Source organism: Lithobates pipiens, unplaced genomic scaffold (assembly GCF_037356315.1).
Source record: "Lithobates pipiens isolate NorthernLeopardFrog02 unplaced genomic scaffold, aLitPip1_a1.2 Scaffold_23, whole genome shotgun sequence".
Classification (NCBI taxonomy): domain Eukaryota; kingdom Metazoa; phylum Chordata; class Amphibia; order Anura; family Ranidae; genus Lithobates; species Lithobates pipiens.
Window position 1 is genome coordinate 302,631,283 of NW_027507785.1, and position 24,791 is coordinate 302,656,073.

General features: G+C 44.7%; 1 protein-coding gene across 1 annotated transcript in view; it reads right to left on the minus strand.

Annotated features, from left to right (window-relative positions):
* The window catches only part of ST6GALNAC3 (ST6 N-acetylgalactosaminide alpha-2,6-sialyltransferase 3), a 533,542-nt gene that overhangs the window by 324,767 nt on the left and 183,984 nt on the right, over window positions 1–24,791 (minus strand). Inside the window, exon 2 of the mRNA XM_077450428.1 lies at window positions 13,108–13,305. Within this exon, the coding sequence (XP_077306554.1) occupies window positions 13,108–13,305 (198 nt within the window). The remainder of the gene's footprint in view (window positions 1–13,107; window positions 13,306–24,791) is intronic.

Here is a 24,791-nt window from a genome sequence, read left to right on the forward strand (position 1 = left end):
TTGGTTACTATTAATGCTGGTTGTAGTTGCCATTACCATGGGAGGGATTAACGGGCTCCTAGTATGTGGTAAGACTCTCTATTGTCTATTTTGCAATGATGGCGAATAAATTAAGGGTAGTGTCTTGGAACGTCAGAGGCCTTAACAATAAATTTAAACGGGCCTCGGTGTTCCAATACTTAAAACAGTATAAACCACAGCTCATCTTTTTGCAGGAGACGCATCTGGATGGAGGAGGGGTGCGTTCTTTACGTAAACCTTGGCTACAAAGGACCTTACATGCTACATATTCTACATTTGCCAGAGGTGTCTCCATACTTGTTAGCAGATCATTACCTTGTACAATTCATCAAGTCATATCTGACATAGAGGGCAGGTATGTGGCGGTGCTCCTAGAAGTTTATCATACTCAAATGCTCATGGTGAATGTATATGTACCCCCTCCATTCAGAGTTCAGCTTCTATATGACATACTAATAAGATTGACACAATTCCTACACTTACTGCTACTTCTATTGGGAGATTTCAGCGCGATACTAGATGCGGCCTTGGACTCTTCCAATCCGAACAGAGCGAGCTCGCTGGACTTGGGTGGATGGGTCTCCACGGCAGGGTTGGTTGAAATATGGAGGTGGAAACACCCGAATGTCAAGGGCTATTCGCATATTTCATTGACACATGGGTCATCAGCTAGAATTGATCTTGCCTTTAGCAATACCTGTGGCCTGAAATATGTGGTGGAGTCTGAATATCTAGCGGGGGGTCTTTCTGACCATAATCCCCTGTCTATACTGCTATCCTTTTCGAACAGTTCAGCTGGGGGGGTTGGCGCCTAGCATCCGCATGGCTGCAACATGAGCAGGTGGCGGGACTGCTGGCGGATTCCATTGGGTCCTACTGGGATGTCAACGTCCACACTTCCAAACCTGCGCGGAGGAGCAGGCAGCACGTCCTACAAGGGAGTCTTATGAGGCCCTCTTGGCGGCTCGCAGGGACCTTTCATTACATATTAATAGAATGACCAGGGCTGACTTGACTAGGAATGCACACTCACTCTTTGCTGAGGGGGACAAAAATGGCAGGCTTTTAGCTATGATGGCAGCAGACTACCACCCAACGGTGCAGGTTCCTGTTATAAGGGACGCGGCGGGCAGGATGGTTACGGACCCGTCCCTCGTACTACGGGAGTTTACTGATTTTTTTACCACACTGTACTCACCTATCCCACAATACGACTCAGTAGCATTAGAACAGCTACTGGCGGGGCTTCCCCTTCCCAGACTGGCAGAGGAGGATTGTGCCATGTTAGACGCCAGTTTCACATTGCAAGAAGTTCGGGAGGCGATTTTGGCCTTCCCCCCGGCAAAGCCCCGGGTCCTGATGGATTCCCGGCTGATTTTTACAAAACGCATGTAGACCAACTGGAAACAAGATTGCACTGGGTATTTGAACAATGCTTTGAGAGCGCCTCCCTGCCAGATTCCATGTTGGAAGCCTATATGGTCCTTTTGCCAAAACCAGGGAAGGATCTGATGGATTGCGCGTCGTATCGTCCCATTGCATTGTTGAATGCCGACTTAAAAATTTTAACGAAAATTTTAGCAATGAGACTAGCTAAGGTAGTTCAAACGATAGTTAACATAGATCAGACGGGATTTATGCCCGGGAAATCGACTGACAAAAACCTGAGGCGACTGTTCACACACTTACAGCTACCCCCAACGGACTCTGCCTCCAGAGTCGTAGTGTCAATTGACATTGCGAAAGCATTCGACTCTGTCGATTGGTTATATATGTTTAAGGTACTAGAAAGGATGGGATTTGGACCGCATTTTAGGAAGTGGATTGCTATGCTGTACAAGAATCCCAGGACGGCCATCAGAATGGGATCAACTATATCAAATTTTTTCAATGTAGGCAGGGGCACTAGACAAGGGTGTCCATTATCCCCATTTTTATTTGCCCTAGTTATGGAACCCCTAGCTGCTGCACTGAGGTCCTCGGGGGAGGTACGGGCAATAGAAGTGGGTTCTATCAGAGAGTCATTAGCTCTTTATGCTGATGACATGCTGCTGTTCTTGGATGACCCTGGGAGATCATTGCGGGCTGTGCTGACTATCTTTGATGAGTTCTCCAGGTTCTCCGGGTTAACGGTGAACTGGAGTAAGTCATCTATTTTACCAATACAGTGGTGTGAAAAAGTGTTTGCCCCCTTCCTCATTTTCTGTTCCTTTGCATGTTTGTCACACTTAAGTGTTTGGGAACATCAAACCAATTTAAACAATAGTCAAGGACAACACAAGTAAACACAAAATGCAATTTGTAAATGAAGGTGTTTATTATTAAAGGTGAAAAAAAATCCAAACCATCATGGCCCTGTGTGAAAAAGTGATTGCCCCCCTTGTTAAAACATACTATAACTGTGGTTGTCCACACCTGAGTTCAATTTCTCTAGCCACACCCAGGCCTGATTATTGCCACACCTGTTCACAATCAAGGCATCACTTAAATCGGAGCTGCTTGACACAGTAAGGTCCACCAGAAGATCCTTATAAGCTACACATCATGCCGAGACCCAAAGAAATTCAGGAACAATTGAGAAAGAAAGTAATTGAGATCTATCAGTCTGGAAAGGGTTATAAAGCCATTTCCAAAGCTTTGGGAATCCAGCGAACCACAGTGAGAGCCATTATCCACAAATGGCGAAGACATGGAACAGTGGTGAACCTTCCCAGGAGTGGCCGGCCGCCCAAAATTACCCCAAGAGCGCAGCGACGACTCATCCAAGAGGTCACAAAAGACCCCACAACAACGTCCAAGGAACTGCAGGCCTCACGTGCCTCAGTTAAGGTCAGCGTTCATGCTTCCACCATCAGGAAAAGACTGGGCAAAAATGGCCTGCATGGCAGAGTTCCAAGGAGAAAACCACTGCTGAGCAAAAAGAACATCAAAGCTCGTCTCAATTTCTCCACAACACATCTTGATGATCCCCAAGACTTTTGGGACAACATTCTGTGGACCGATGAGACAAAGTGGAACTCTTTGGAAGGTGTGTGTCCAAGTACATCTGGCGTAGAAGGAACACTGCATTTCATAAAAAGAACATTATACCAACAGTAAAATATGGTGGTGGTAGTGTGATGGTCTGGGGCTGTTTTGCTGCTTCAGGACCTGGAAGACTTGCCGTGATAAAAGGAACTATGAATTCTGCTGTCTACCAAGAGATCCTGAAGGAGAATGTCCGACCATCTGTTCGTGTACTCAAGCTGAAACGAACTTGGGTTCTGCAGCAGGACAATGATCCTAAACACACCAGCAAGTCCACCACCGAATGGCTGAAGAAAAACAAAATGAAGACTTTGGAGTGGCCTAGCCAAAGTCCTGACCTGAATCCTATTGAGATGTTGTGGTATGACCTTAAAAAGGCCGTTCATGCTCGAAAACCCTCTAATGTAACTGAATTAGGACAATTCTGCAAAGATGAGTGGGCCAAAATTCCTCCAGGACGCTGTAAAAGCCTCATTGCGCGTTATCGCAAACGCTTGGTTGCAGTTGTTGCTGCTAAGGGTGGCCCAACCAGTTATTAGGTTTAGGGGGCAATCACTTTTTCACACAGGGCCATGATGGTTTGGATTTTTTTTCACCTTTAGTAATAAACACCTTCATTTACAAATTGCATTTTGTGTTTACTTGTGTTGTCCTTGACTATTGTTTAAATTGGTTTGATGTTCCGAAACACTTAAGTGTGACAAACATGCAAAGGAACAGGAAATGAGGAAGGGGGCAAACACTTTTTCACACCACTGTAGATGCCAAAGCCGGGGAGGGGGCAGGTCTGGACCTGCCTCTACGCTGGGTGACATCGCTTACATATTTGGGGGTCAAAATCACTGCAAATGTGAGAGATTATCTACCCCTGAACCTGACTCCCTTACTGACCTTCCTCCGACAAAAAACGCAGGTGTGGAGTAAATTACTGCTCTCCTTAATAGGTAGAATTAGTCTGATTAAAATGAAGATCCTCCCAATCATATTGTATTTCCTGCGTCATGCGCCACTATGGATACCCAAAACCTATTTCAAGCAGATTGAGGGAATTGTGAGCTCCTTTCTCTGGGCTCCCAAGTCCCCAAGGATAGGGAATAGGGTGTTACAGGAACCAAGTGAGAGAGGGGGCTTAGCTTTGCCAGATTGGCACAAGTACTATTTGGCTGGCCAGATGGTGTTTGTTCGTAGATGGCTCGTGTCAGACGACGGGGATGCGGCTACCGTTTTAGAGCCTGCCTCACTGGGCTCATACGAGAGTCTGCGTTTGGCACTATTTAGGGGAGGCAGGTCGGACCTGCCTCTAACACAAACAATGAGGGCCACTATTAGAGCTTGGGGACTGGCGGTGAAACTGGCATCCCCTAGTTATAGAGGACTTTCCCCATCCACTCCGCTGTGGATGAACCACTTATTGCCTCACTTCTACAATTTGCCGGATCCAATGATCTGGGCGGTTAGGGGGGTAAAAACGCTTAAGGACATTACCTCTTTTGGAGACCTGCTGACATTCCCCCAACTTCAGACGAGACACGAATTGCCAAACACATATCTTTTCCGCTTCTTCCAGATTAGGCATGCTTTCCAGAAACAGTTTGGGGATTTAAGGATAGAGTCCCTACCATCGTGCCTTGAGTCCTTGTTGTCCCGAGGGGACCTTGAGAAGGTTCTCTCGGTGTGTCATACAGGGAATTCTTTAAGCTAACGCCGAAGGCTGTCCTGAACTGCAGAGCTAAGTGGGAAATGGAGGTGCCAGATATTCAAGGGGAAGATTGGAATGATTTGTGGTCTCAACCCTTTAAACATCTGATATCCGCCAGGGATAGGCTGATCCAATTTAAGTTTCTCCACAGGAGCTACTACACGCCAGCAAGACTGGCGAAGATCTACGGTCATGACCAGGCAGAATGCTGGAGGTGTTCGGTCACCCCAGCTGATGCCAGGCACATCTTTTGGCTATGTTCACACATACGGGATTTTTAGAAGGAGGTCACGATATGTATCTCAGAACTTCTGATGGTACACATTCCACTAACTGTGAAGGTTTGCTTACTGGGGTTGATAGAGGAGGTAGTGCCTACGAGGGCCTTGCGAACCCTACTCACTATTCTTTTATACTGTGGAAAAAAGGCAATACTGCTTAAATGGAAAAATGCCAGTGCTCCTGATTTTAACTTTTGGAAGAGCTTGGTTAATGATATGCTGCCGTACTACAAGGCTACATATATAGCCAGGGGGTGTCTCAAGAAATTTGATAGAGTGTGGAAGGTGTGGTATGAGGCCGAAGCCACTGTGGGGTAGACGGTCTCTTGGGGACTATGATACAGGACTAATGAGTGCATGATGTCCCTTGAAGTACAACTGGATACGGAATGATTTAAGGAAGGGGGGGGAAATTTTGTTATAGGTATGCGAGTGGGGGGCCCTAGGGCGGCTGGGGACATGTCTGTGAATGGCAACAAAGGAAGGAATCCATTGGGGACATTCTGACTTTAATTAGGTCTATACAATCTACTGTGAGCTGTGACAAAGGGGGAGGGGGCATTGGGGAGGAGGGGGTGGTGGGAGGGGTGATATGGGTAGTAGATAGGGAGTTATCAATGTTAGTCAGATATGACTGGGCCCTGCGAGGCCACTTTTTTCGTTTTTGTTTTTTTTGGGCCATGTCACGTTGATATGGCCTGGATTTATGTGTGTTTAAAATGTAATCTTCAATAAAAAGAATTTTATAAAAAAAAAAGAAAGCTGTATTTGTGGGAAAAAAAGGACATCAATTTTGTTTGGGAGCCACGTCGCAGGACCACGCAATTGTCAGTTAAAGTGACGCAGTGCCGAATAGCAAAAAGTGGTCTGGTCAGGAAGGGGGTAAAATCTTCCAGGGCTGAAGCAGTTAAGCAGTTATACTGGATACACAATGCTATCTGATTGCACAACCAACCAAAGTTAGCCATACACACATAGATTTCTCTCATTAGGTCTGTGGGCCTTCGTCCGTGCCAGTCTCGGCATCCTTCATCCATGCTAAAGCTGGCCATAAACAGATAGAATTTTGAAAGAACGTTTTTTAGGAAAAGTCTTAAGAAAATTTGTATGAAAATTCTCAGATGTTGTTCAAAAGATTTTGTTTGGCTTTTAACATTTCATTTGGGATTGAATGGACTTTACTGAATGAAAACCACATTTGTTCATTTGAGAAAGATTTTCCACGCTTTTCCTTTACATTTTCCATCACTGCGGTAGAAAAACGAATGTTGACCCCACTAGAGGTTAGAAAAATAAGCAAACTTTCTTAGAACCTTATTTTCTTAGAAATTTTTGTTTGAAAGTCTAACCATCTTCTACCCAGCTTAAGCTTTTATTATCATTTTGTTTTTTAAAACTCTACTGTGTTCTTTTACTTTTATTCCGAATTTTATTGAGAAATTTAGCAATTCTACAACACGTCCACATACATACAAGGAACAGAAAAGAAAAGATAACACAAAACAGGAAAAAGGAGGGACATCCTAGAGGAACACAATGCAGGGAGGGCAAAAAAGACCTAATAACCAAATGATTCCACCAAACAAAATATACGAAAAAGCAAAATACTGTAAATGATTCTTGATATGTATGATCCATGAATGTAACCTTTGGAACAGCCTACATAGGGAAACCCAGAGTATCTGATTTATAAAGACAGCTTATAGGTTAATGCAGCATTTTTCAACCTTTGTGCACACTGGGAGCCCTTTAAAAACATGTTCGAGAACAAGAGAGACGAAAAAATATGGGACTTTATGGGCACTGTATCAATGAGTAGACATATGTAAAAATTCGATATAGTAATTTATTAAAGAATAATGTTAAGAACATCATAAAACATCAACAATAGGGATGAGCTCGTTGTTCGACTCAAACATCGGCCATTCGTCTGTTCGATGAATTCAGAACTTTGTGGACCGTTTGCACCAAATTCGTGTGGCACGAACGGTCCACAATGCACTACGCCATCGCAGTGCATTGCTGGCTCATGATTGGCCAAGCATGCACTGTGACCCCGCATGCTTGGCCAATCACAGCGCCGGCAGCAAGGAAATCCATAATTGCCTGTGGCCAATTATAGCTCAGGGGGTTTATTACACGCCCCACACTATATAAGGCCGCCAGCGCGGCGACCTTGTGTAGTGTGTTGGCGTGCAGGGAAAGAGCTAGATAGGCAGGGACAATGTGTTCTTTTCTCAGCCATCTGCAGGAGTTAGTGGGTGTTGTGTGCCTCCAGCACAGTATACACCTGTATGTACCCTTTATTGCTGGTGTTCTCTAATACAGGCATCTGCAGGAGTTAAAGTGGGTGTTGTGTGCCTCCAGCACAGTATACACCTGAAGATACCCCTTATTGCTGGTGTTGTCTGTTGCATAGCTTGCATTTTAGCCTTTAAAATTAGCACTTTTGATTTTGAACGTTCGAGTCTCATAGACTTTAATAGGGTTCTAAAGTTTGTACGAATTTTAGGTCCGTTCGAAGGTTCTGGTACGAACTGAACTGGGGGGTGTTCGGCTCATCCCTAATCAACAAAAATAACCCCAATTTTAGATGAGCATACCCACCCCCAGAACATAGGTAAGGTGCCTCCAAAATGTAAACAGTGGTGAATCTGTAACATAATGACAAACATCAGCAAACACTAGTAATGAGCATATGGAGCTATAGAGGGGAGAGTAGCTTCATGCTAGATGGAATGAACTGTACTCAACATGTTTCGCATTGACAAATAACGCTTCTTCAGGAGCGTGAGGGGTTATTATGGTTTAAAACCAGAAAACAAGCGTGAATCAGGTAGAGCGACTGGTAAGCATGACCCCCTGTAGGCAGATATGGAGATACATGGGAGAGGTTATAGGGGGCTGAAAAAGTATGATGGTAACCTGACTATGGCTCTACTGTATATAGTGTTGCATTCAAAGCTTGAGTTCTCCAAAGTAAGTGCATCTTCTAAGAAAATCTATCACTATGTCAGGCCTTTATACAGCATATGGTGTCAACTCTTGTTTGTGATGCTTCAAGACAGATGCTCAGCCAGAGCCCTCCCAATGGATATCCCTGTCCTCGGCATGTGTGGTTCTGCCTACTCCTCCTCTGTTCACTGCCAAACAGACCACTGAGAATCATCAGTGGGTCTAATCTAAGCCCTTTAAAAATATGTTAAGTCCTGAGGCACCCCAGTCTAAAATGTAAAAAATGTAAAAAAACGTAATGTTACTTATCAATGGGAAACCTGAACCTAGGACGACACAATCCCTTGATGAAATTAGTTTCCCATGAGAAGCACCCTTCATGTCTGAGATCCTCTAATTAAGTCAAAGCCCCCCCCCCCCCCCCACCCCCACCATCACATGATAGGCTACCTATCATGTAATAGGCTCCCCTTCACATCAAAACCCCTCTATTACTAGAGACCCACTTTATACCCCCTTTATACATGAAAGACCCCCACAACAGTGTCAACTCATTGGAGTCCTACATCACTAAGCCCCCAACTACAGAGTCCCCCAATCACACAGCCCTCCCATCACAGAGCCCTCTAATCACACAGTCCCCTCTTCCAATCAGAGCCCTACATTTTGACTCCAGATGAGCAGCAGAAAGCAGGAGGTGGAGGAGGTCTGATTGGAGGACACAGCCTCTCCATTGCACCTGTCCTGGATAAGCATCATGCATTGTCATGGTGTGGAGTGCCCCAACACCATAGCAACAAATGGCATTGTGTGTCCTGGCCTTGGAGTGTCATTGGTTTTCATGGGGTTGGTGGCTGGCCAATCCACAACATGGCAATTCATTACATCGATCCTGTGACTGCCGCTCCCTTGGGAGACCAAACAGAACCCAAGGGTTCCGCTGCACCCTGGTTGAGAAATGCTCGGTTAATGTATGAATAGGTTACGAATAAAAATCCTTGACCTATTTTCTCTTTAAGAGAAGTATACTAGGGGGAGTGCAACTGGGGGGATCCATAGTGGAGAAGGATCTGGGGGTTTTGGTAGATCATAACCTCAATAATAGCATGCAATGCCAAGCTGCGGTTTCCAAAGCTAGCAAAGTCCTATTAGGAGAGATATAGACTCCAGAGAGAGAGAGATATCATTTTGCCCCTGTACAAATCAGTAAGACCTCACCTGAAATATGCAGTTCAGTTTTGGGCACCAGTTCTCAAAAAAGGATATCAGGGAACTAAAGAAAGTGCAGAGAAGGGCAACCAAACTGATAAGAAGCATGGAGGAGCTCAGATATGAGGAAAGATTAGAGGAACTGAATTTATTCTCTCTTGAGAAGAGAAGAATAAGGGGGGATATGATCACCATTTACAAATATATAAGGGGTCCATATAGTGAACTTGGTGTTGAGTTATTCACTTTAAGGCCATCACAGAGGACAAGAGGGCACTCTTTACGTCTTGAAGAAAAGAAATTTAATCTCCAAATACGGAAAGGTTTCTTCACAGTAAGAGCTGTGAAAATGTGGAATTGACTCCCTTCAGAGGTGCGTCTGTCCCGCTCAGTAGATTGCTGTAAGAAGGGCCTGGATTCTTTCCTAAATGTACATAATATAAGTGGCTACTAACCATTTATAGGTGAATTTGACCCAGGGAATATCTGATTGTCTCTCTGGGATCAGGAAGGAATTTTTTCCCCATCTGCAGCAAATTGGATCATGCTTTGCTGAGTTTTTCGCCTTCCTCTGGATCAACTGTGGGTATAGGATTGTGTATATGGGATTGTATGTTTTTCTTTTCTTTTTTTTTTTATTGGTTGAACTAGATGGACTTGTGTCTTTTTTCAACCTGACTAACTATGTGACTATTTATTATTTCACTGGGCACAAATAAATAGGTGCACATTCAGCTGTGTCTTATCAATGAAGGCTGTGTATAAACATGTTATAGCAGAGAGGTGATCACATGATTGGAAACCACCCTGATTGGTTCCTGATCATTAGTAGAGACCAGGAACTGTCAGTGCCTGGCCTAACAGTTAGTAGTATGCAGCGTTGTACACTCCTAGCTGTAGAAAACAATACACTGTAGATTAATGATTGCTCGGCACGAAGCATTATGCTGAGGAACATTGCCGTACAGATTACAGGCAGGGAGTGAGTAAAGGATGTTTACACAGAAGACATCCATGTGCAGCTTTTCTATGGCACGGTGACCTAATAATCACACATATGTGCCAAGTATGAGCTGGTGGTTCACAGCCAGATGACAGATTGCTATTTTCTAGGAGATTGGTGTTGGTGCCCATCGCGGTATATGAGCCTGGCAGAAATATTATACCAGTCTTCTCTGCCAGGACTGCAGGATGGCAATAACATAATGGCAAATGACGTACAACCTTCTCATTATCTTTAGCAGACATTACAGAACCTGAACACCCAGCAAAGGTAAAAGGAACTTTGTACATGAGCAGAATGTCACAATAAAATGAGCTTGGAACGTATAGAAGGAAATAGGGCAATAGAGACAACTTTCTGTCCTACACCTGGCCAGAGATTTATCCATTCCGTCTGTCCAGTGATAGTGATAGCAGCACAGTTAGTGATCAAAGTTTATCTGCTAAGTTGTTATGAGTTCGTTACAAGTAATAATCAGCACACCATTCATGTTCCCTAAAAATGTATTGAGATCAAAATGTAAAAGTTGTCACCTAAAAAAGATAAGAAGGGGGCGGGGCATAGCATCAACCAATCTTTGAGGGACCAAAAAGGATCCCCTTTTCACGGTAACAGACCCTGCTTTCCCCTTGACAAAGGGTCGCGTGCGGCTCCAAAATACTGGTGGATGCCATGTGTCTTTTTATCTATTTATGTCACCACTTTTTCATTTTGAATTCAATATATTTTGAAGTACATGGGATACATACTACCCTTAAAGTATCCAGGGAGGGTAAGGCCGCGTACACACGCGGGGACTGTTCGCCCAACTTTGTCCGTCAAACAGTTTCGGCAAACAGTCCGCTCAAAATTAGCATGGACGGACATGGCCACACACGACGAACGAACAGTTTTCTGAAACCGTGCGCGATGACGTGAACGGCACGTACGACGGGACGAAAAATACGACGTCCTATACACTGCATTATAACTTTCGGCGTGTAAATCCTTTCTGAGCATGCGCGGAACTTAGTTTGACGAACAAGCCTACACACGAGGGGACTGTTCGCTGAAACAAAGTTTCAGCGGACAGTTTTTCGGAATTTCCGAAAAACCTTGTTCAGCGGACTGTTCGCTGAAACTGTCCGCTGAAAGCCCACACACGAGCGGACTGTTTGCCGAAACACTGTTCAGTGGACAAAGTTGGGCGAACAGTCCCCGCGTGTGTACGCAGCCTTAGTGTTGGGATTACTAGGAGGGTTAGTGTTGGGATTACTAGGAGGGTTAGTGTTGGGATTACTAGGAGGGTTAGTGTTGGGGTTATGGGGAGAGTTAGTGTTGGGATTTCAGGGAGGGTCAGTGTTGGTGTTACCAAGAGGGTTAGTGTTGGGGTTACAGGGAGGGTTAGTGTTGGTGTTATGGGGAGAGTTAGTGTTGGGATTATGGGGAGAGTTAGTTTGGGATTATGGGGAGAGTTAGTGTTGGGATTATGGGGAGAGTTAGTGTTAGGATTACGGGGATAGTTAGTGTTGGAGTTATGGGGAGAGTTAGTGTTGGGGTTATGGGGAGAGTTAGTGTTAAAGTTACCAGGAGGGTTAGTGTTGGGGTTACAGGGATAGTTAGTGTTTGGGTAACAGGGAGGGTTAGCGTTGGGGTTAGGGGGGAGAGTTAATGTTGGGATTACATGGAGGGTTAGTTTTGGGGTTACATGGAGAGTTGAACTACAGGTAGTGTTAGTGTGGGGGTTACAGGGAGGATTGGTGTGAGGTTTACAAGGAGGGATTGTGTTGGGATTACGGGGAGGGTTAGTGTTGGGGTTATAGGGAGAGTTAATGTTGGGTTTAGGGGGATAGTTAGTGTTGGAGTTACAGGAAGAGTTAGTGTTGGGGTTACAGGGCTCGTTAGTGTTGGGTTTACAGGGATAGTTAGTGTTAGGGTTATGGGGAGAGTTAGTGTTGGGCTTACATGGATGATTAGTGTTGAGGTTACATGGAGGGTTAGTGTAAGAGCTACAAGGAGGGTTAGTGTTGGGATTACGGGAAAAAATGAGCATAGAGGTTACAGGGAGGGTTAGTGTTGGGGTTACGTGGAGAATGAGTGTTGAGGTTACAGGGAGAGTTAGTGTTGGGGTTACGTGGAGAATGAGTGTTGAGGTTACAGGGAGAGTTAGTGTTGGGGTTACAGGGAGAGTTAGTGTTGGGGTTACAGGGAGAGTTAGTGTTGGGGTTACAGGGAGAGTTAGCATTAGGGTTACGGAGGGAGTTAGTGCTAGGGTTGTAGGCAGGGTTAGTGTTAAAGTTGCAGGGAGGGTTTAGTATTAAACAGGGCACATGTGATTTTATATCTATTTATGTAACCACTTTTGCATTTTGACCTTAGTAAATGTTTGGGATACGTGGGTGGTGTGCTGACTATTTCTTATGATTGAGCTTTAACACGGTTTCCCATAAACCAAGCCCCCCAGCATTGAGAATATGGTTATGGTGCTGGATGGAACGGACAGATTTCTAGGTTTTTTATTGTGTGTGTTGCAGTGGGAAGCTTCAGACCCTGTATTGGTCCCAGTGGGCAATGTCACTGGGACAGAAAGTGACGGTAAATCAGCTGTCACCAGAACAGGAAGTGACGGGAAACCTTCCAGTGGGTACACCTACTCTGGTGTCAGAGGTGGCACTTCCTCTCTCTTTCCTCTCTCTTTCAGATTTCCACTAACTTCCTTTTGTATATCTGGGACAGGAAGTGGAGGAATCTCTCCCCATCCCTAATGGGAATAAAGATAGCAATAAAAACCCAAGAGACCATCTAACCCTCCTACACATAGAAGGGGAGCGTTGGCTTTAAGTGTTGGTGTGTTGAAGGTACAAGAAGACATACACACGGCACTTTAGCACAGCTGACTTAGATAAGCACATTAGCACAACGATGTCTGTTACCTCGTGGGTCCTCATGTTAATGTAGCCTTCGTGATACGTCCGAGGCCGCTGCTGCCACATAACGGGCACCGGAGCGCACTGGGAGCTGGTCTGCCCAATACAAGACAGCAACTTCAGGAAGTTGACTTCATTGATGAGCCGGAGAACCATCAACAGCAGAAACACCGACACCGAACTGACAGCGAGGACGGGAACCCTCTGCAAGATACAAAGCAAGATCTATAAATATATATATAAACACTAACGAGCGCCAACCAATCTGGAATATATATGTTGTCAGGCAAATATAAGGTGAATATACAGTGAATTACAAACCACGTATCCCCCCGCTATAGCTCTATATTATCATGAGCCCTTGTGCAGCCAAATAAATAAATCCCAGAGAAATATTACTGACTTATTGTCAGTGTGTGTGAGATAACGTCCGGTCAGTGAAGTGTTCCTGCAACCAAATGTATTAGAAATGAAGGCGGATAAGGCACAAATGTTTACAAAAGAAAGGATTAGTGTTAGGGTTACAAGGAGGGTTAATGATATAGTTAGGGTTCCAAAATAATTAGTGTTAGGGTTATAGGAAGGTTAGTGTTGGGATTACAGGGATGGTTAGTATTATTTGCGGGGGGCTGGTTTGGATTTACAGGGAGGGTTATTGTTGGGGTTACAGGGAGGGTCAGTGTTAGGTTTACAGGGTCTTAGTGTTGGGGTTACAGGGAGGGTTAGTGTTGGGGTTACAGGGAGGGTTAGTGTTAGGTTTACAGGGAGGGTCAGTGTTGGCTTTAGAGGGAGGGTCAGTGTTAGGGTTACAGGGAGGGTTAGTGTTGGGGTTAGAGGGAGAGTTAGTGTTAGGTTTTCACGGAGGGTTAGTGTTAGGTTTTCACGGAGGGTTAGTGTTAGGTTTACAAAGAGGGTTAGTGTTAGGGTTACAGGGAGGGTTAGTGTTAGAGTTAGTGTTAGGTTTCCAAAGAAACACAAATAAAAAACAGCCAAAAGCCAAACGCTGTGCTAGAGAAAGGATATGAATGTCCAAAAAATAAAAATAAATCAATCGGTAGAGCAGTCAGTACTTCGAGTTTTAGAATACAAGAAAACCCCTAAATCAGTGACAAATAAAAAATAAGTGCAGCGCTAAGTGATAAAACAATAGTGAAAAGAAAAATTTACATAAATAATAATATATCAAGAAATATGCTGGATTAATAGCACAAACTCTGCTTAAATATAATAGATTTGCAATATAACGCGATATAAAATCATCGGTGTCCCACAACACTCCCTGCTCGCTGTCCTCCGCAGAGCTACACCTCCAATGAGGCAAACGTGATGACGTCAAAGCACCTCCAACGATTACAGGGAGGGTTAGTGTTGGGGATACAGAGAGAGTTAATGTTAGGATTACATGGAGTCTTAGTGTTTGGGGTTGCAAGGAGGGTTAGTGTTGGGGTACAGGGAGTCTTAGTGTTGGGGTTACAGGGAGGGTTAGTGTTGGGGATACAGAGAGAGTTAATGTTAAGGTTACAGGGAGCGTTTAGTGTAAGGGTTACATAGCGTTAGGGTTATAGGAAGCTCATTGTATCATAGGTATATATTCATATATGTAGCTTCTTTTGTTGTCAGAAACCAATTAGCATATAGATAAAAAGAAACACTGACTGACTTTTCTGTTAATATTTTGGACTTAAAGCGATTGTAAAGGTTAATTTTTTTGTAAAATAAAAACATGTCATACTTACCTGCTCTGTGCAAGGGTTTTGCACAGAGTGGCCCCAATCCTCTTTTTCTGGGGTGTCCCGGCGGCGCTCCTGGCTCCTGCTTTTCATCAGGTGCCCCCCACATGGAGAGCTGCCTTCCATGGGGGGCACCCGTGCGGGCTAGCTCCCGAGTCTCGCTGCTACATCCATTGACACAGACAGCAGGACTCACCCCCCTTATCACTGGATTGGACTGACAGCAGCAGGAGCCAATGGCTCCTGCTGCTATAAATCTATCCAATGAGGACCCAATAGAGCGGCTGGAGCTGCTGGGCTTGTGCTCGTCGCTGGAACGATGGGGTTCAAGTAAGAAAAAGGGGGGCTCTGGCGGGAGCTGCAGCGAAGGTTTACGACTCCTTTAACTCCAAAGTGATCCCTATACCAAGGCTATTTTTACCAACTAGAGAGTCACGTAGGTGTAATGAGAAGACTGTTTTCTTCTGTTCTCTTCTTAATAAATACCTGGTGAAAAAGCTTGACAATTACGGTAAAAGCCTTCTTCTTCTTCTTCAGCGACAAATTACCTGTAATAGCCTTTCCTCTCCCAGATCCCCCCCCAGCCTCTGGCCCGCTCTCCTCTCTGATGTCTTGCTTTCACTTCACACTTTTATCCTCGCTTGGATTTTCTGTTCCAGCTCCGCCGATGATTGCAGAGAGATTGATGTAACATATAATGTGATATTAAACCCAAAAATGAAAATGTAATATATTGCAGCTTACCAGTCATTAGATGTGTTGGCTGCATTCGTTTTCATCTTTTAGCCTTTTTTTCCCTCTGTATTCACTGGTGATCTGGCTAGTGACACACCTTTGACCCCCACTTTGGATGAATGAGTACAGGAGGCACAGCAGATAGCAACTTTGTCAGTCTGGGGGAGGGGAGTGTTAGATGTATTAGTAGATTTAAATACACTAACATAATAATAATTATTATGTTAGTGTATTTATAATTATAATCAGTTACAGCAAACAGTTTCTTTCCTTTCGGGATAAAGGTTTTACATGATTAAATAAATTGTTATCATTTTAATCACCCCTGCAATTACAAGTGGTTTGTCTCATCCATGTAAACTGATACATTCTGCTGGAGAACTTTTTAAAAACAACAGACTTGCTGGCCAGATCACCAGGTAAAAATAAAGGAAAGAAAGCCTAAAAAGGAAACTAATGCAGCCATCACATCTAAGAATTGATAAGCTTTAATATAATAAATATTTTCTTTTGGGTTTAACACTTTTATTTTATAGCTGTTTAAACAACCCTGACACTGAGCAGCACCTGCAAAAGAAGACAGCTGTGCCGCTGCCTGTTCCCTCAATCTTCCCTCTATTTAAAGCTGCAGGCTTGGGAATGCCCAATACTTGCACACTGGGCTGCTGACAAGGCAGCGCAACTGGCCCTCCTGTACTGGGCCCAGGCCTCATCAGTTCAAAAGGGGGGCCTGGGCAGCTGCTGAGCAAGGGGCCCGGTTGCACTGTCTTGCGACTTTTGTGGATCCCTCTGCAGTGCTGCTGGCTTTCTCCCACCAGCTGTCCTGCAGGGCGATTGGTTCTAGTAACTGACATCTCCACCCGCAGCCCAGGGGGGCCCCCTTGTGTGCCCCCCTCCTCAGAAGTGCTGCTGGCTTCTTGCCTCTCCTCTCCTGTCAGCAGCTTTGGAGCACAAGGATCGTTTCAGGATGGAGAACAGGAGATGGGACCAGTAAATATGTAATTTACTGGCCCCTTCCCTTTCTAAATTAAAACAGTAAGTGATAGGTGCTGATCGCACCTTTGTCCATTCATAACTGAAGCATAGTAAACTCAGTTTGTGAATGAACAGGAAGATGCTCAGCACAAAGCACTTCCCATTCATGCACTGTCCAGTGCAGCTGAAGCTGCAGAGAAAGGAACTGGGGAGTCTCTGTCCTCATTACCTTTCTCTGTCCCAAAAGTGAGACATCAGAGGTCTTTTTAAACCCCTGGTATTTCACCAAAGCGCCCAAAAAAAGGTTAAAAAATGTAAAAATAAATAAAATTCCATTAATAAATAATTAAGGACACATGTGCTTTGCTCTCTGATGTCAGCATTTGGATCACTCTTCAGAGTTCATTTGACAAACAATGAGGGCCATATTGCAGCCTTAACTAAATAAACAGTGATACTCATAGAAATGTTGAAATTGTCCATGCAATTTTCCCTATTAAGAGATATCTACACAAAATAAAGTTCAAGTGCAGATAAAAAAATGATATGCAAAATTAAGGTCCTCTTCATAAGACCCCTTTCACACTGAGGTGCTTTATAGGCGAAATAGCGCTAAAAATAGCGCCTGCAAAGCGCGTCTCCTTTCAATCCAATGTGAAAGCCCGAGTGCTTTCACACTGGAGTGGTGCGCTGGCAGGGCGTTCCAAAAGGTCCTGCAAGCAGCAACTTTGAGGCGCTGTAGGAGCAAAATCAATGAGCAGTGCCGCCGAAGCGCCGCCTCGTCGACCACTTTTAACCCTTTCTCGGCCATTAGCTGGGTCTGAAAAAGTACCCTGTTAGCGGCCGAAAAGCTCTGCAAAAATTACGGTAAATCGCAGCTAAAAAGCACCAACGCCCAGGTGCTGCCAGTGTGAAAGTGCCCTTGGTGTTCAAAAAAAGCCGCATAAACAGTGAACATCCGTCACTATTGCAGCATCCAAACCGTGACACCAACACCTTAGTAAAGAATGCAGACTTACCAACTTAATAGGACCCTCTAATTAAAGAGAGGTCAAACAACCCGGCCAGGGTTTTCCCAAAGCCCTCTTAAGGGTTCCCACAAGGACAGATGTTTGGACTGTAAGGGTCATCTCAGGATCATCCCCATAGAATCATCATCAGAACATAAAAGAAAAAGCTCAGCATAGTGTAAAACCTTTTTGATAGCGTTATTTTAAAATTTCAGTTGCACTTACATCATTGGAATAAGTGTAGCGCTTAAAATTTCTTGCCGGCCGACATACAGCAAAAACAAACCACACTTTCGGGAACACGCAATGTCGTCAGCACGTTGCTCTGACCTATGCGTTTCGTCACAAGTGACGTCTTCCCGGGCACCTTAATTGTGCACATTGTTTTACCTGCTCTTGTACTTTATTTTGTGTAGTTACCTCTTAATAGGGAAAATTGCATGAACACTTTCAACTATCACTGTTTTTTTAGTAGTGCGGCTCTTTTGACATTTAATCAGAAGCACAGAGACCAGGCAAAAAACACCTAGAAGTATGTGATGTGGTGACTGAAAACTCACTTGTTTTGCAAGTGATGCTTTTTTATATGTTGTATTTCAGCAATAAAGTTGGTTTAATCGGCGGCTCTTCCAAACTTGAACCCAGAACTATGCCCAAACCATTGTTTGCAGTTTTTCTAAGTATTAGATTACTCAAAGATAACAGAATATTGTTTCTTATCTTAAAACACCATCATAAATTGATCTGCATTCTGGGCTGTCTAATAAGGAAGCCCAGCCAGCACTATCTTTGAACTTACAGACTGAAGATCTAGAGGGCACTAGGAGGGGGGTGGCTCATCTAGGTTATTCAACTTGACTCATTTACAGTAGCTGTGTATCCTAGAATTGTGATATCTTCATCTGTATTCACAGCTCAGCAGAAAAGAAGCTATTTGAAGTCCCCGAGAAGCAGATTTGCACTGGCCACATGCTGCCAGCAAAATGGTAATATCGGATATTTATATAAAAGATATCATATTTATCTTAAAATGGTTTTAAGATAGAAAAATAAAAATTTTGAAATAAAAAATGAACAAAGCATATCCTTTGAGGGTGTAACGAAAATCCACAGCACTTAGGGCTTGTTCACACTTATAAAACTACTGATGCTTATCAAACGCACCTATAGTGTTAATTTGCGTTCATAAGTGCAGCGTCTAATGAGCATTAAAAATGCTCCCTAAATGCCCTTCGGGTTTGGTATTGATTTTGAGGGGAACCCCACGACATTTTTTTTTTAACCACTTGCAGACCGGACCATTTGGCTGGTCAAAGACCAGACCACTTTTTGCGATTCGGCACTGCGTCGCTTTAACTGACAATTGCGCGGTTGTGCGACATGGCTCCCAAACAAAATTGACGTCCTTTTTTTCCCACAAATAGAGCTTTCTTTTGGTGGTATTTGATCACCCCTGCGGTTTTTATTTTTTGTGCTATAAAAAAAAATAGAGCGTCAATTTTGAAAAAAACGCATTATTTTTTACTTTTTGTTATAATAAATATCCCCCAAAAATATATAAAAAATTTTTTTTTTCCCTCAGTTTAGGCCGATACGTATTCTTCTACATATTTTTGGTAAAAAAAATCACAATAAGCGATTATTGATTGGTTTGCGCAAAAGTTATAGCGTTTACAAAATAGGGATAGTTTTATAGCATTTTTATTAATAATTTTTTATTATTATTTTTTTACTAGTAATGGCGGCGATCAGCGATTTTTATTGTGACTGCGACATTGTGAGGGACCCATCGGACATTTTTGACACATTTTTGGGACCATTGTCATTTATACAGTAATCACTGCTATATAAATGCAGTGATTCCTGTGTAAATGACACTGGCAGTGAAAGGGTTAACCAGTGGGTGGCAGTGTAGGGGTTAAGTGTTCCTAGGGGTGTGTTACTAACTGTGGGGGGGTTGGGCTTTCATTTAGTGAACACTGATCTCTGCTCCAATCACATGGAGCAGAGATCAGCGTCACTAGTTGCTAGGCAGAATGGAGAAATGTTGTTTACACAGCATTTCCTCCATTCGGCCGCTCCGTGAAACGATCGCGGGGATGCCCGGCGGCGCGCTCCCGATGGCAGGGCGGCATTGAATATTGGACGTACCTGTACGCCACTATGCCTGCCCGTGCCATTCTGTCGACGTACATCGTCGTGCGCTGGTCGGGAAGTGGTTAAATTGCGTGGGGTCCCCCCCAAAATCCATACCAGGCACTCACCCAAGCATGCATCCCGGCAGGTCAGGAAAGGGCGGGGATCAGCAAGGGCTCCGAACCATACCAGGACACATGCCCTCAACATGTGGGGGTGCTTTGGGGCAAGCAACCATCCCAAAGCAACCACTCCAAAGGACCTTGTCTTCATATTGATGGGGACAAGGGCCTCTTCCCCACAACCCTGGCCAATGGGGGTCTGTGGGCAGGGGGCTTATTGGAATCTGGAAGCCCCCTTTAACAATAGGGCCCCCAGATCCCCCCCTCATGTGACAGCGTATGGGGTACATTGCACCCCTACCCATTCAACCAAAAAAAAATGTCAAAGAGAAATAAAAACAGAGACAGTTTTTTGACAATTTCTTTATTAAAAAAACAAAAACAGTCAATTATGACGCCCGCCACCACCTACCGATCCCGAAAAAAAAAGAAAAGCTCTGCTCACTCCGAAGGCTCCTGCCGTCTGCTTGCTCCGCCACCTGACATTTTGTAAATAGCTAAGGGGTTGGGCCACCTGGCGACGTCAGCTGCACTGCTGATGTGTCATCCGTTGTTAAGGATGCGGCGGGTGGCCCCCTCCTTAACAACCAGCTAAAATTTGCACCGGACATAATGTACTAACACTTCATGTTTTGATAATGTGAACAGAGCTGTGTGCTGTCCATTGTATCATTTGCATAGGCATTTAAAGGGCATTAAACATGCCCCTCAAACGCGTGTTCTCAATGCCAGTGTGAACTTAGCCTTATGCCGTGTACATGCGATCGGAATTCCGGCCAGAAAAAGACCGATGAGAGCTTTTCATCGGAAAATGCGACCGTGTGTATGTTCCATCGGAATTTAGCAGTCCGAATTTCCGCAAGCCAAAAATTGATAACATGTTCTCAATTTTCCCGACGGAAAAACTTTCTATCGGTAATTCCGATTGTGTGTATGCAATTCCGACACGCTAAAAATCACGCATGCTCAGATTCAACTACGAGACAGAAGCTATTGGCTACTGGCTATTGAACTTCCTTTTTCTAGTCCCGTCGTACGTGTTGTACGTCACCGCGTTATAAACGATCGGAATTTGATGTGTCCGTGTGTAGGCAAGACAGCTTGAGCCGAATTCCCACGGAATTCCGTTGGGAAAACCATCAGAGCTTTTTCCGACGAGAATTCTGATCGTGTGTACATGGCATTAGTGTGATTTCTATCTGCTGTCTCCTACCTCTGCTATCTTCATGGGTCATTTCTGACGTTATGCCAATTCAAAAGGATGCAGGGGGACAGGGTAGAGGAGCTCCAGCACACAGCCTGTGACTGACAAGGGAAAGAGAGACATGCACAGCTGAGGCTGCCAATCACAGGCTGTGTGCTGGAGCCCCCCCCCCCCCTCCATTTTCCTGGATCCCTTGGAGCTGTCATAACCTGTCTAGAAATGTCAGCCTAGGAAGGAGACAACAGACAGAAATCACACTCAGTGCTTGGAATTGAGGCAAGTGCACACTATAGAAGGATACACCTTGTTCATTTTTCACTTCTGAGGTTTATAACCACTTTAAACAACAACTTGATGAGAAGCAATTTGCAAGGATAGCAAATAAAATCCCCAGCATCTAGCTATTTCAGGTCTGCTAGGTGTTAACCTGGTAAAATGGTATCAAACCATACCTCCCAACTTTTTGAGATGGGAACGAGGAATGCCTATCAGTAAAAGTATGCAGGCATAGGACACACCCCTTGCCATGGCCTGCCCCCCCCCCCCCCACCACCACCTGCGCCGCCCTCCTGGTGGTTCCCGGCTCTTCCACTCCTCCCGGGACCACAACAGTGACTGTTGGGATGGTGAGTGGGAGGAGTTTGGGGGGACATCTGTTCCCTGGTTCCCTCTGAATCAGAAGAACTCAGCACTTCTGGCACAGAGCTGTTAAAATCCCAGTTATAAAGCCAGGTGCACCGCTGATTGAGCGCCCTCTGGTACTCTGTTGGTTAGAGTAGGAGGCAGAGGGGATATTAGGGGTCTAATAGACCCTGATGTCTCCATAAAGAGTACCTGTCACCTGCCCAATTGGGGTTGCCACCTTTTTTTCAAGTCAAACTCGAACACTTTAGCAGCACACAGCTATTCTTTTTGTAGTATAAACAATACATATACTTTGCTATTAAATAACATTTCTAATCATATGACATTAATAACAAGAGTCCCCCTTTACATCAGACTCCACAGAGTTCCCCTTTTACATCTGAACTCACAGAGTTCCCTTACACGGTAAGGGGGGACTCTGCAGACTCTGATGTAAGGGAGAACTCTGGGGACTCTAACATAAGGGATGCTCTGGGAACCCTGATTTAAGAGCGAACACTGAGCACTATGCTATACGGAGAGAACTCTGATTGAATGGAAGGGGGAAGACTCTGGCCTCTGGTGTAAAGAGGAACTTTAAAGTAAGGGGTGTCCTGAGAACCCTGATTTTAGTCACTCAGAGGCAGGAGAGAGAAGGGGGGAGACTTCAGTCACAAACAGAGATGGATGGTGAGCTCACTCACCCCTTGGCAGTCAGTACCTCTCATCCAGATGAATCTGAGGCTACTGGACTTCAAATTTCCCACCCCAACCTACTTTCCTATTCTGAGGAACAGCCCAGGGGATTGGAGTGTGGGCAGACACAGAGGGGTAGGGCTGAGAGGAAGAGGTGCAGATCAATCCCTCTCTCCTCTCCCGTCTGTGTGAGGGAGGGGGAATGGTTAGTTCTAGCTTTGGGCAGCATGAATGAAAGTGTAAGCCCTTGTACACACGGTCGGACGTTCTGACAACCAAATCCGTTGGATTTTGTCCGACGGATTTTGTTCGAAACTGTTGCATACACACGGTCAGACAAAGTTGTTGGAAAATCCGATTGTACATAACGTGATGACGTTATTTCGTTACGACGGGACTACGTCCAGACTAGTAGCCAATAGCTTTGGTCTAGGAATTTGATCTGAGCATGCGTGGCACTTTGTCCGTCGGAGTAGGCTACACATGATCGGAGTATGTCCGATCGGAGCATTTTGTCGGAAAATTTTACGGACAAGTTGGAAAACTTGGTCCGTCGGATACTCCGACAGAAACAGTCCTATGGAGACCACACACAGTCGGATTATCCGACAAAACGGTCTGATAGGACACATTCCGTCGGAATCTCCGACCGTGTGTACAAGGGCTTACACACACTCTCAGCTTAGATAGCTACAGCCAGCAACCCTGCTGGGAAGCCATTGTCCAGTCTGAATAATGTGTCCGGGTTTTAGGCAGTCTGAAACCCAAATGTATTTATTAAAAATTAACTTGGGATAAAAAACACTCACAAAAGTATAGGTAAAAACGCACATCATCAGCTCATATTTAACTGAAAGTAACGTTTAAAAAAAAAAATTCACCCTGCAATGCAATGACATAATGTGCTAATATGCATCATATACTAGCACATTATGAGAGACTTAAGCCTAGTACTCATGGACCGAATGTTGGCTAACATCAGCGGGTTCAATAGAAACCAGCCCACATTCAGCCTGTGTATATGGCAGCCGGTGCGACTCAGCCAGCTTCTGTCAAAGGCTCATGACCGAAAAAGGTCTGACAACCAGCTCCCAATGGCTGACAGCACTGACCGATTGTTCTGGCAAGGGGGCTATCTCCCTATCAGAACACAATAGCACAGCAGGTGATGTAACCAGCTGCTGCTCTGTGGAATATCTCCTAAACAGAGCACGTTTAGGAGATATTCATTTTACCTACAGATAAGCCTTATTATAAGCTTACCTGTGGGTAAATGTTCCAAAACTACTTTACAACCGCTTTAAGGGTACATGCCGTTTTGAAGCATGACACATTTGGTATCTGTTTACTCTACACAGCTTATTTTTTTTATTTCCTACAAAACAATTGTGGGGATTGAATTGTGTTTGTGTGCAGTAAAATTGATTTTGGTGTATTATTTCCTGAAAATATAGATTTGATAAACAGTTGGGCAAATGTTGTGAATCATAAAAAAATTGCAACTACCATACCATCTTTTTATTCTATAGGGCCTTTCAGAAAATACATAATATTCTGGGGATTTTTATAGCTAAGAATGTTAATTTTAACATATGTTCGAAAATAAAAAAAATTGGGTAAGTGGTTAAAGCTTTATTGGTGGCTTGCTGCTGGGGTCATCATGGCCTCAATCACATTTATAGCACATACTTGTATCAGTGTGCAATGTACTAAAATGCGTTTATTGTTAATAGACTCTTGACATTATGTGTAATATATTGTTCTGACTTTTATGAAGCAAGTATGAAAGAAACATGAAAGCTGGGGTCAGTTTGCTACTTGCTTCAACGTGCTACTAATGTTCACGGTAAATTAAGTCTTAGTCCTTTGTCCATCCTTGATTATGCAGGACCCTCGTATGACCTGCTGAACATGGCTAACCCTACCATCACACAATTCCATTAATGCCGCGTACACACGATCGAACAATCCGGTGGAAAAGTCCGGCAAACTCAAGTCCGCTGGACAATCCGCCCGTGTGTAGCCTCCGGCGGACTTTTTTTACCCAAAAGTATGGCGGACTTAGAAAGTAGTTTTGCACATCTTACCGCCGGACTTGCATTTCGGCGGACAATCCGGCCGTGTGTGCGCCAGTCTGCCGTACTTTTGAAATGAACAGACTTTTCCCGCCCGGAGAAAAGTCCGCTCATTTTGAGCGCGTCTCCAGGTAGGCGGGGCCAGCGAAGGAGGCGTCGCTGGCCCCGCCACCTGGTATGGACTTAAAGGGGAACTCGGCGTGGGGGTCCCCCCCCAGGTCCACATCAGACCCTTGTCCGAGCACGCTACCCGGCCGGCCAGGAAAGGGGGGAACGAGCGAGCGCCCCCCCCCCTCCTGAGCCGTACCAGGCCGCGTGCTCTCAACATGGGGGGTGCCTTGGGGAAGGGGGGCCGCGCGGCCCCCCACCCCAAAGCACCTTGT